Source organism: Ptychodera flava, chromosome 4 (genome assembly GCF_041260155.1).
Source record: "Ptychodera flava strain L36383 chromosome 4, AS_Pfla_20210202, whole genome shotgun sequence".
In the NCBI taxonomy this organism is placed as follows: Eukaryota; Metazoa; Hemichordata; class Enteropneusta; family Ptychoderidae; genus Ptychodera; species Ptychodera flava.
Genome location: NC_091931.1, coordinates 7241136 through 7253666, shown reverse-complemented (window position 1 = coordinate 7253666; position 12531 = coordinate 7241136). Strand labels below are relative to the sequence as shown.

Genomic DNA, 12531 nt, shown 5'->3' with positions numbered 1-12531 from the left:
ATTTAATGTTGTTGTAACAGACTTACTTTTGTCTTTCTGGAAGAATATGTGCGATAGGCTGACGCCCAGCATTACCTGAGTTACTGAGCTTTTATTTTGCAAACGGAAGTCGAACTTACAACGTTAAAGCGCTTATATATGCGGTTCCGCTACGTCGACATAGGTTGTGCGTCAGTCATATCTCGTTCTTTTTCTCTGATTTTTCATCGCCAAGCATTACATGCTGAACTACACGGGATGATAATATTTTAGCCTGGAACTTAAAAGCCGCCAGCACTCCGGGACTGATCTTAATATTGTCAAAAACTAAATCTTTCTTGCAGTATGGCAGAATCTTTTAAGTCGTCGTAAAATGCAGAACACAAATAATTATTACACGCATCGTGCCACATAAAGATAATTTCAAATTATATCGTTTATATGTCATTTCTTAGTTAATTCTTGGCATCGTGTTTCTGAAGTCTATGATGTGCTTGTTCAGGGTCAATGCTACTTGCTACATTATAATATTAAGTATTATGTCTTGCATCTAATAATGGAAAACCATGTTTTTTTTGTCTTCGTAGTTTCTTTATAAGTAATGAGACTTCCCGTGACGCCTTCTGGTCGGTGGAGGTTAACATCTTTTGATGAGTATGCAAATGAAATCAGGTCCAAGAGTTGTAATATTGTAAACTTGATCAAGATTGGATCGGATAAATATAACCACTTTTAGGTATTTCTTCAACAGTTTCATGTTTCTTTGCGGTGGTTTGCTTACTTTGTCAGCTCAAGGAAATATAATCGGCTACCTACCGATACACATTTTTCTTCTGGCAGTTGACGTTCGAATCCAACGGGGCATGCGCAGTAAGCACTGCCAGGGGTATTCACACAATGATCAGAGCAACCATTGTTGTCGATTTCACATTCATCGATGTCTGTAATATGACAAGGGCAAAAAGAATAATAAGTCTTTTACAAGTGTCCCACGACGTCCGTTGATACAAAATAACGCAATTATTCATCTTTATGGATATAAATTTACCTCAAACGGTCTCACATAAAGTTTAGTACTTGACCTTCTGTGACCTGCGTTTCCATGCAACCATTTCGAAATGACATAACCTGACCAGGGCCGAGTCTGAATACCGACCTACCTTGACCACATCCGATGTCGCCTTGTCTTGTGCAAAGTTTTGTAATTAGAGCAATGGCCTGGCATATTCAAAGGCTGGTGCTACCAATGCATTGACTTGCAATACTCGTACTTGTATCGGAATTTAGGGAGCCTTCAGTAATTACTGGGGGTGGGCCGGGGGAATTTCGCGCATTCCTGCACCATAGAATGTGACCCTCCCCCTATCCTCCTGTCTAAAATGTGACCCTCCCCTTGTCCGACATTCTAAAACTTGACCCTCCCCCCACCCCCATCACTGCGGTATTCTCCCCAGGAATAACTAAAACAGTTTCAGCAAATTTACATAACAATTGATTCAATGGTTATGTTAGGGAAAAATTACAGAGGGGAGGGCTGGTGTTTTTGGAGGGACAGTTGCAATTTATCACGCAAGAATTTTTGAAGAGATATAGTATTTCATACATTTAAGGGAGGGTCACCATATTTTGTACAACTATAAGAAGGCAAGATGTGGCTGATTTAGTGCTTCATCCAAAAATATCAAATCATAATACATGGAGTCTATCAGGCAAATTATTGACAATTTACCCCAACAAAACATGTAATATCTGTATATTATATATGTTTGATAATGTATTTAAATGTACTTTGCTTGAATAGGAAGTAAAATGTGCATTTGTGTACAAGAAATTGATTTCTGAATTTCATCTAAAAAGTTGGTTCACACTATTCACATGATGGTGTCTATGATGAAATTAGTTTTTTCCAATAAAAAAATAGTTAAATCTTTGCATTTGTGTACTCTTGATTATTGATATTAATGTTCTTGATTAGACTAGAGTGGTTACAAGTCTACGGTTGTGTAAGAAATTTGATTTTGGAATTTCACTGAAATGTCGATTCACTATGCATGGGGGTCTATGATGAAACTATGAATAATTTTTTTTCAGTACAAAATTAGATAAATCTGTGCATTTATGTATGCTTGATTATTCACATTATTGTTCTTGATTAGACTAGAGTGGTTACAAGTCTATGGTTGTGCAAGAAATTTGATTTGGAATTTCACCAAAATGTCAATACACTATGCATGGGGGTCTATGATGAAACTATGAATAATTTTTTTTCAGTACAAAATTAGATAAATCTGTGCATTTATGTATGCTTGATTATTCACATTATTGTTCTTGATAAGGCTAGAGTGGTTATACACTATGCATGGGGGTCTATGATGAAACTATGAATAATTTTTTTCAGTACAAAATTAGATAAATCTGTGCATTTATGTATGCTTGATTATTTAGATTATTGTTCTTGATTAGACTAGAGTGGTTACAAGTCTATGGTTGTGCAAGAAATTTGATTTTGGAATTTCCACTATGCATGGCGGTCTATAAGTGTGTACGTATTTTGTTGGCGATTTCCTATTCAGGAAATATCACACGGACAATCAAAGTTTTGGCCATAATATCAGCTTCTGTCAAAAGTGACCCTCCCCCAAGATAGGTTTATAAAAAGTGACCCTCCCCCTTGAACTGTTTTCTAAAAAGTGACCCCCCATTCCCCCGGCCCATCCCCCTGTAATTACTGAAGGTTCCCTTGGGTATCCTGTGATTTGAGGACGATCCGACATGCTAATAAAGTTTGGTGAAAGGAGGTAATATTATACCTTAACAAAACCACTAACCTTCACATGGTATATCTTGACTTGGATCACCTGCAAATCCATGGTTACACACACAGTCACTGATACTTGCTTTGCCGATTCCTCGAGTATGAGAGTTGATGGGACATTCAATGCATTCATTTGCCGTCATACTTTTGTATGAGTTAAGTCGACAACCTGCAACATAAAAGGCGCCAAAATAATATGCTACTACAAAATTAACAAAGTTGTACTGAAGGTTTGGTGTGTTCTTCAACCGATCTGGGTAGCTTTGTCATCTTGAAATTGACTGTGATACTATTATTATCTCATACCAGTGTATTGATGATACCAGTATATTGATGGCGCAAATACATTGATCTGATTGGTCGAGACGCGAAAAGAACAGTGCCACTGTATATTCGCGATATAGCACGGTTGGTATACGCGCGAGCTCTCGACAAGAGCAAAAATCCTTTTTTGACGTTCAATGATAAAATTTCAATATACTGTCGCTCGGTTTTGACGAGTTCACTTCTGTGTACTCGCTATCGCTCGTGGATATGTCGTGACACTGTCAAAATCTCGTGGTATACCATCACTGAGTGTGGTTTATTGCTATTAGCCTACTTATGTCGATCATAAATTTATTGACATCACGAAAATTAACAACAGCAATAAATCTTACTGGAACGAATTCTGTGATATTTTGTGCGGAAAGATATTTCAACATTTTCAGTCATCTGACACCGTTTCCTAAATCATCCGTATAAATCATTCCACAGGTGACTGACAAAGAACTCCTCAATATTGCAATTTTATATGTTTTCATATCGACTTGTAAACTAAATCATACCTTCACAAGTACTTCGGTCTGGTAGTATAATATATCCCGGATGGCAGGAACACCTGAAACCACCGGGAAGGTTGACACAGATGTGATGACAGGCATGTTCATCAAGGCACTCGTCTACGTCTGTTAATGAGAACGGATCATGCATGTGGATGAGAAATGATTAAACATACACGAATCGAGCCTTGTCTTGTTGATTTGTAAAACCATTGTCTCTACTTAGATAAGATTTCGACGACATTTAGACGTCAGCATCTAAATTGATTGTCAACTTTCGGGAGAATACCAAAAGAGTGTCAAAAAGCGAAAAATATCAAAGTAACAAAGTATGCAGATAAACTATATAACACAAACTACACTAACCTTCACATGAAATTCCATCTGGCGATAGCTGGTAACCGGCTTCCACACATGAACACATAAAGGATCCTCCAGTGTTAGTACAATGCTGTTCGCAGGGACCTAGACCAGAATTCTCTGCGCATTCATCGATGTCTGCCAAGAAAGTATGATCCCTTTGTTAACTGAATCGTTCTATTCGAGTTGCATGACAAATACACTCGTGCACTGAATGTCGATGTGTCAAAACGTCTGTGTGGTACAATAAGGCATGGCATAGTCGTCTCATACCTCTGACGTCACCGCTGAAGCTGATCAATATAATACAAGTGAGCAATCACTACGCAATACCAAGAAGGTCATCGAAACATAAGAAGTGTCAGGGAAAATTGCTGACAATTCTCTATCGCTAGTGTACACTTTTCGCAGTCGTTTTACAATTTATTAAATAATCTTTTCACATGGATTTCCGTATAATTTTGTGTCGTACTTTTTGAATGTTTCCTGTTTTTACCAGCTGAAATCGATGTACATTGGATTATGTCGTGCAGAGGAACCAGATGAGTACAATTGTTGAATAGCAAAAGTCACAGAAATATATCCTTGTTCAAATTTGGTAAATCTATTCTCGATATAAATAGTCTCTGTGGATCAGGTGATACTTTTTAAGCCGATAGGTAGGCCCTATAGGTAAAGTTGAGCAACGTACATTCCAGTTAATATACGGCAAAACTATTGTTCATCGATGAAGATCCCTCGACAAAAAGGCGAGTAGGTAAAATATGAGACTTTTGTACAGTCGACTTACCTATGCAGGTTATACCATTACGCTCAGAGGTGAAGCCAGGGGGACATCGGCAACGGAATGATCCAGGCGTGTTTTCACATCCATAGGGACATTGGTAAAAATAATATGGATTCAGGCATTCGTTTTGATCTGAATGACATAAGTAAGATAAACATGAGCTTATGCAAGCAATTTATCGAACAACAAGCTGACAAGTGATTTTAAGTACCTCGCCATGATTTTCGAACACAGCAAGCCTTACATGACTTCTAACATATTCAGTCAAAACGTGTTAGAACATACATCTCGAAGTCTGTATTAGGAGGCACACATACATACATACATACATACATACATACATACATACATACATACATACATACATACATACATACATACATACATACATACATACATACATACATACATACATACATACATACATACATACATACATACATACATACATACACACATACACGCATACACGCATACATACATACATACATACATACATACATACATACATACATACATACATACATACATACATACATACATACATACATACATACATACATACATACAGACAGACAGACAGACAGACAGACAGACAGACAGACAGACAGACAGACAGACAGACAGACAGACATAAGTGGCATAGCAACTGAAGAGTACTGACCAACGCAGTTGTGCGCATCGTCTGACAGTTCATATCCACGAGGACACTGACACGCATAACTTCCCCATGTATTCCTGCATTGGTGAGAACAACCTCCATTGTCCATGGTGCACTCATCGATGTCTTGTGAGGGACACAAAAAGATAAAGTAATAGATAATTAAAACAAGCAAGTAAAAATCAAAAGTGGCATTTCAGTTCATTGTCATATGTTTGCACAAATTCGTGTGACCTGATTGGCCTAATTCTCTTAATCATCAAAACTCAACAACAATTTCGGTACAACATGGAGTTTACTGGCAAAGATTGTTGGTATGGTGCGTTTCCTCTTAAGATGATTAAAAGTATGCATGGACTATAAGTGAAGACTCGTATGCCATACCTATACATCTGTCATCTGATGCCATGTAGAAACCATTGTTGACAGACACATCGGAAAGATCCCGGCGTGTTCTCACAGCCTCCATCGTAACATTGGCCCCTTCCTTCAGCACACTCATTTATGTCTGTAAAATAGATATCACATCTCAATTAAGCCGAGCAGCTCGCACAATTTAAGCCGACCGTTATTATATGAAAGTGGAATTGTCGTTATAACTGGAATTATCGCTGTATCAGATTTAATAAGAAGTATCAGAAATAGAATGACATAGTTTGGTAATAATGATGCAATATGTGCTATTTTGCGAGAATGTAAGGCTTAAAGAGATCATAAAATGTTGTGAATACTAATGGTTGCTTGGTCATTAGCTCGTCGAGTAAGAGCTTCGTTGTTGGCCAGTTTTCTGTACCTGGCGTATGAGTTTCACGGTCTAATGATTTATACAAGGAAAAAGATACGAACACCAATAGTGTCGTATTATTTCTCACGTTCAGAAGATTACACTGTAGTCTACTAGAGTCTGTGATCTGAAGTAAGACCTCTCTGTTAATTAACAGTCCAACATTATTGGGACTTGGTCAAAGTCAATGTATGAAAGAAGTCGTTTGGAAGCGCTGCGTACGAATCTTGTTGTTTCATATGATAGTATTTTATTTCGATGAACAAATTTTCAGCCTAAATAACTATGCGCAGTGAGACATCGTCTGCAAACTTAACGCTGAACGATACACTGTCAGTTTCCAACGATTTAAAGTATAAATCTGCTGTATCTCGGTTATCGTTACCGGATAATTTCAGGTGAAGTTCGACAATAATCTAAATTTAACCAAATGCAATTGATTGATTGTGATTACAGTATTATGTTTGGAATCAAAGTCGACTAAAAGGATAAACATGGAGACAGAGTGTACCATTGTGACAATAATATAAATCTACTACACCTTCACAGGTCTTTCCGTCAAATCTACGACGGAATCCATCGGGGCAACTACAAAGGCTTGTTGGTTAATGTTGTGACAGCGATGAGAACATCCCCCGTTGTTTTCAAGACACGGATCCAACACAACTGTAAGAGTACAGATGTGAATGACAACACGGTTATTGTATATTCAATATTTGTCAGGTCATTGATTAATCAACAAATTTTACTGTTGTATCAGTATCACCCTTACATGTCGATTATATTGTACCCTTTCAAAGTAACTTGCTTTATGTGATACATCGTCTAAAGAAACCCACAGACTTGCTTTCTTGACGAACAACGTAAAGTTGTTGATTAGTGCACCTGACATCTCGTAGAGTGACTGCCTGATTGACTGACGGTCTGACTGACTGACACGACCAATTTAGGGTCTGATACATTACCTTGACAATTCAACTCGTCGCTCATCAGTCTATAACCTCCAGGGCAGTCACACTCAAAACCACCATTCCTGTTCTGACATGTGTGACTGCAAGGACCGTGGCCGCCATTTTCTAAACACTCGTTTATGTCTGTTGTAAATATTGAAAAATGTGAGATATATTTCGTTAAGGTAAAATTGCAAAAGTCATTTCACAAGGTCAGTGACACGTTTTTGCGTTTACGTATTAAAATATAATCATTTCAAGCAGGTTTCATTAATGTGGTTCTGGAATATGTCATCATGGTGTGTCTCGACATGCATCTTGGTCAAGATCACGCCACCGTCACAAGATGTGATGAAAATACAGTATTAATCACTTTCGCAATATCGGTCACGTTAGAGTGCTACGACACTATCGATTTTGTAGACATTGTCTTTCGGCGTGAAATATTTTGTCATTGGTGGAGAATAACTACCACAGAATAACTATATCACAGAATAACTACCCACAGAATAACTAACACAGAATAACTATATCACAGAATAACTACCCGCAGAATAACTACCCGCAGAATAACTATCACGGGATAGCTACCACAGAATAATTATAATTATCACAGAATAACTATCACAAAATAACTACCCGCGGAATAACTAGCACGGGATAGCTACCACAGAATAATTATAATTATCACAGAATAACTATCACAAAATAACTACCCATAGAATAAGTAGTACAGAATAACGATCACAGAATAACGATCACAGAGGACTGGATGAAAATGCTCATACCAACGCAGCGATATCGGTTCACTACTTGGTAGCCATCGTGACAAATGCATTGAACGCCTCCAACATCATCCAGTTCACACATATGTTCGCATCCGCCATTGTCGATCGAACACGGATCATCTGAAACAAAAGTAAGCCAAAACACTCATGACCAACTTAGCCAAAACACTCATGACCAACTTAACTACAGCCATGAAGCATGACAACCTTGTCCATGCGCTGCTAACTGATTTGGACATGGTATATCAGCACCACTAACTTGTATACGCTTCAATATTTATTGCAGAATGGGATTCGTACTTGGTTGAAAATGTTGTAAGTGCCATCGGACCTCATTGTGTATGTAATTAAGATCTTAAAGTCGTCACTTCGATTGAAAGTGTGAAAAGTGAATAGTTTGGTACAAATCTTCAGTAACATACTACAAAAGCTTGTTCGTTGATTTTGCTTTAAATTATTTCAGTTCACGCATGCATTTCTCATAGGCTGCTTTGTTTCGTCGTTGTAGCGCAGAGTGGCACTTTGTATTGGTCTATTTTATCAGTCTAAGTTAATTTGACAGGAAAAAGCCGAAAGTGAAGTGAATCCCCAAACTTGCATTTTTGATTATTTTGCTTTCGGTACATGTACTGAGTAACTGCGAAAGAAATGCAAATTTCACAGATTAGTACATTGTACTACATTTCAGGATTGGAAAAAGTACAAGTGCCTCTAAGATGCTTGCATTACCAATAATGCTTGATCACTCAGAGCAGACAATCACGAGCTCAAGCAGCCAAAGCATAGATTTTACTCTGCTTTTTTGACCTTGGGCAGCAATTGCGCGATCTACTGGACAGTGTTCAAAACATGACAAATCACAATGCAAGAATGCAAGTGCGAAATCAAGTAAGATAATTCTAGTTTACCTGGTACACACACCGGTAACGTGCCTCTCCACCGGCCTTCACTGCAGAATAATTCCAAGTCACCCTCTGACAGCCTGTACTGCGCATTGCAATCGTAAACTACCACAAAATAACGATTTCCATAGCTGTCTCGTCTCTCTCCGTATTTGTGACCGGCAAATCGTACCCGAGGAGCATTGCTACAAGTTTTTCCACCTTCAACTTTAAACAGGCTTTCATTTTCATCTGTGATTTCAGACTCGAGTTGAACAAATCCTCCTCCTTGGGAAACCTTGCTGGCGGTTGTGCGACCTCCGAACGAATCACCTGTCACGCCCTTAGGCACACACTCCGGCGCCGTGTCGTTCCATTTCTGACCGTCGCAGAAGATGGCTCTAGATCCTCGCAGTAGGAACCCTTCGTAACAGGTGTACTTTATGACTGTGCCACGGTATAGTTCTTGTGAGTATGCGTTCGTGACCACAGGAGGAGACACACAGCCAGTCTCTAAGTGTGATCAAAAACAACATACGTTTTACACGATATCGAGAAAAAAAAAACATAAATATGCATGCAGCCATGTAAATAAGAGCTAAATATATAAGCAATTGAATGTACAAAATAATAACTCTGTTTATCAACATTCACCAAAAAAGGATTACAAATTATCGAGTGAAACAATCTTCATAATATAGATATGTGATTACACTGATAAGTTGAGAAGTATGATCTTACTAGCACATGCTGGTTTTGGTGAATTCCATTCTCCATTGTACAAGCAGCGGATGACGGAAGATCCTATTGTTTCAAAGCCAAGGGCACATCTGAATATCACAGCTCCATCATTCTCATAGTCAACCCTCTCCGAGTTGTCCACTTTACCAGGGTCTTGACAGAAACTTGCCCTCGCGAAAGCCGTAGCGACAGTGCCGATGCATTCGGGAACAGTGTCGTTCCAATTCTCCCCATCACAGTAGATGGTGGACGACCCCCTCATCACGTAGCCGTTGTAGCATTTGTACGAGATAATGTTGCCACCATAGCTCTGTTTTTCGGAGCCTTCTTGTATTTTGCCTGGATAGGGACAGCCACTACCTACGCAGAAAACACATGAAAGCAACATCTTTTAAGTCGCAGTGACTGTATATTACAATCCCAATTTTGCGCTGATTAAGTATGCCTATAGCAACAATTTTCCGTGCATATTATACTGTTATGTATGTATGTTTGTTGGGTTTTGTTTTTAAGAGGTCACGCAGTTGTCACGACATTTGAATGCCATATATTATTTCAAAACTCTAACAACCTACTATACTAAAGATTAGACACTGGACTTTGAATTATACCTCATAAGGCCACATGCGGAGATCAATGAACCCGAGTGGCAGGGGAGGGAATTCCCGAATGACGTCACAGTAATTTTCTGAAATTGAACTAATTCGAGAGAATTGGATCTTTAATTATTCAAATTTATCAAAAGTGATTGGTGCCCTACAGCTGTATTGCAAAAACGGAAAAGCAGATGAGCTTACATTTGCAGATTAAACCAACATTACTATACTATCCAATTATTCCAAATTAGTCCGGATCGTGTTTCAGTGTTATTCAGATTTAAAAGAAGTTTTAAGTGTCAACATTTATGGTATTTACGTTACATCAAAGAAAGTACTGCAGCTAATAGGGAATGTCGATTGTCACGACCCTTGTATGTGACGACCAGTCTGTGCGGGGATGGCATGTTCAGACACAGACCTACGGTCTATGGTTCAGAATACACAACTGCAACGTTACTCGAAGTGTAATGGGCATGCGCACATGATGTTTAAGCCTATGGGAAGGCGTTTGGTGTTCATCCCGTCCGGGTAAAACAATTACTTGTCAATCACTGACGTCACAGCTATCACTTCCCGAAGTCGGCTGTGCAAGAATTCTCAACAACAAACATTTACATTCAATTCCACTGTGAACTCTTTAAGGTCCATGTTATTTATCAGCTTTATCTTAAGTAAATTGACCAACTTGATAAATATTCAATCATAAAAAGGGCTACTACCGTTTAAGTACTCAATGTCAGCAAGAACTAATGCGAGAACCAAATATTAAGGACTTGCCCCTTTAAGGAGACATGTACAGGAACCTCTACGTAAATGACTATGTAATGTCTTCAATAATATAATTCACTCTCTTTATCTCTGATAATGTATATACCGACATTTTTTATTAACGCGCCATCAAAATCAAGGACACTTTCAGCATTTTGAAATCATTATGGTAAAAACTTGAAAATATACCGACTGGCGACAGGAAAATTTGCTTAATTTTGTCACGTAAGATCATATTTTATTCTCAGAATTTGATTTGTTTCCTTCCGGTCGGCATTGTAAGTCACCGATTTGAAGGCCGAATCAACGCAAACTCTTTATTCAGACTGTATGCGTATAGTGCGACTGCGAAACGGTGAGTGTGTTCACCATCAAGTGTTGGATAAACGTTGTGTCAATTACTTGCTTCGCCATCATCATTGCCCAGTTTTCGTATGAAAAAGAAAGTAATGTTGAATTGAACTGAAGGAATGGCAGCGAAGTAACTCTATAATGGATACTATCTAAATATCTGCTCCTTCCCTTTCATCATTCGTTCAGCAATATAAAATCCATGAATTTTCATCATCTGCAGCATCGAGGAGAATAAAGCACTAGATGAAACGTCTGGATAGTTTTGTATGGTCTGAAGTTTGAGCGGATTGCTATCTTACCTATGCATGTCGGTTTAGGGAGATTCCATTCTCCTGTAGGTAAACAGCGTACCAAGTTGCTACCGGACATGGTAAACCCAGGGTTACATCGGTATATCATCGTGGCACCGCCGTGGTAAGCAAGTCTTGATCCGCGGCGAAGTGGGCCCATATCTGGACATCTGTATCTTCCGCCAGGCTCGTCGGCTGATAAAACGCAATATTTCACGGATTACCCTACTTACAATGATTGTTAGTCGCTTTGAAACGATGTTTAGAAATCTTAATCTATAAATAAACTGTATGAGGGAATACAGATTGCAAAATTTTGATAATGCTGCAAAGTAAATTTCTCACAACATGGTGAGTTGTATCATGCAGGTAGAAGGGTCGCTGTTATCATGTGCCTGCTTCTCTATATGTCCATGATCTATGCTAGACTCAAGGTAATTCTCTGAGCTACAACGCCAAGTTAAATTCTTCCTTTCTGTTATAAAAGTTATTACAATATTTCATTCTTTGCAGTGGCCATACATGACAAGTGCAACTAAGATGTGTCTTGCCATTACGCGGTAATAGCAAAACAGTGTTTTCAAGAAGAGTATCTGGGTTAGAGACTTTAGTTTTACGATTTATGAAAAATTCACTTACCTACGACAGCTGACTGCACATTGATTAAAAATCCGAACTGAAGAACAACCAACGTAAACTTCTCGGCGACGGACCATGTTCGAGCAAGCATTGTGGCAAATATCTTCTCCCGATACAAGGTCGATGTTCCAAGTAGTCTCGTCAAGCAGTTGTCTTACACAGAAAGCCAACGGTAACTCCGGGAAGTGCACTTTAAATTCGATATCATGTGACAATTATCACAACACGATGGCATAGGACACAGGAAAAGCTAAGTGGCAACATCCCCCAGATTCGACTTCCAGCGATTGAACTCTGTGAACTCTGACCTTTTG

The 12531-nt window shown here is 38.7% G+C and overlaps 3 protein-coding genes across 3 annotated transcripts in view; all 3 read right to left on the bottom strand.

The window, feature by feature from the left end:
* Positions 1-886, bottom strand: part of LOC139130797 (sushi, von Willebrand factor type A, EGF and pentraxin domain-containing protein 1-like) — a 20007-nt gene extending 19121 nt beyond the window's left edge. Inside the window, exon 1 of the mRNA XM_070696585.1 lies at positions 796-886. The gene's annotated coding sequence lies outside the window, so the exon portion shown is untranslated. The remainder of the gene's footprint in view (positions 1-795) is intronic.
* The window catches only part of LOC139130578 (matrilin-2-like), a 6762-nt gene extending 870 nt beyond the window's left edge, over positions 1-5892 (bottom strand). The window contains exons 1-6 of the mRNA XM_070696327.1: positions 5808-5892; positions 5427-5549; positions 4766-4894; positions 3982-4113; positions 3622-3741; positions 2808-2963 (exon numbers count right to left, since the gene is read on the bottom strand). Coding sequence (XP_070552428.1) covers positions 2808-2963; positions 3622-3741; positions 3982-4113; positions 4766-4894; positions 5427-5549; positions 5808-5892 — 745 coding nt within the window. The remainder of the gene's footprint in view (positions 1-2807; positions 2964-3621; positions 3742-3981; positions 4114-4765; positions 4895-5426; positions 5550-5807) is intronic.
* Positions 5490-12531, bottom strand: LOC139130796 (C4b-binding protein alpha chain-like). Its single transcript, XM_070696584.1, has 9 exons — positions 12218-12531; positions 11588-11773; positions 9568-9927; positions 8854-9339; positions 7946-8065; positions 7173-7301; positions 6749-6873; positions 5808-5931; positions 5490-5549 (listed from the first exon to the last, which is right to left on the bottom strand). The coding sequence occupies exons 1-8, from the start codon at positions 12306-12308 to the stop codon at positions 5926-5928; spliced, it is 1503 nt and encodes a 500-aa protein (XP_070552685.1). The 5' UTR covers positions 12309-12531; the 3' UTR covers positions 5490-5549; positions 5808-5925.

What these genes read in the sequence shown, in the direction of transcription:
- LOC139130796 (XM_070696584.1), bottom strand. Translation starts at nt 12,308, where the DNA reads ATGCTTGCTCGAACATGGTCCGTCGCCGAGAAGTTTACGTTGGTTGTT. An exon ending in GTTACCGGTGTGTGTACCAG is followed by an intron (nt 8,066 to 8,853) that starts GTAAACTAGAAT and finishes CTTTTGTTTCAG; the next exon opens with ATGATCCGTGTTCGATCGAC. An exon ending in CGACGAGTTGAATTGTCAAG is followed by an intron (nt 6,874 to 7,172) that starts GTAATGTATCAG and finishes GTACTCTTACAG; the next exon opens with TTGTGTTGGATCCGTGTCTT.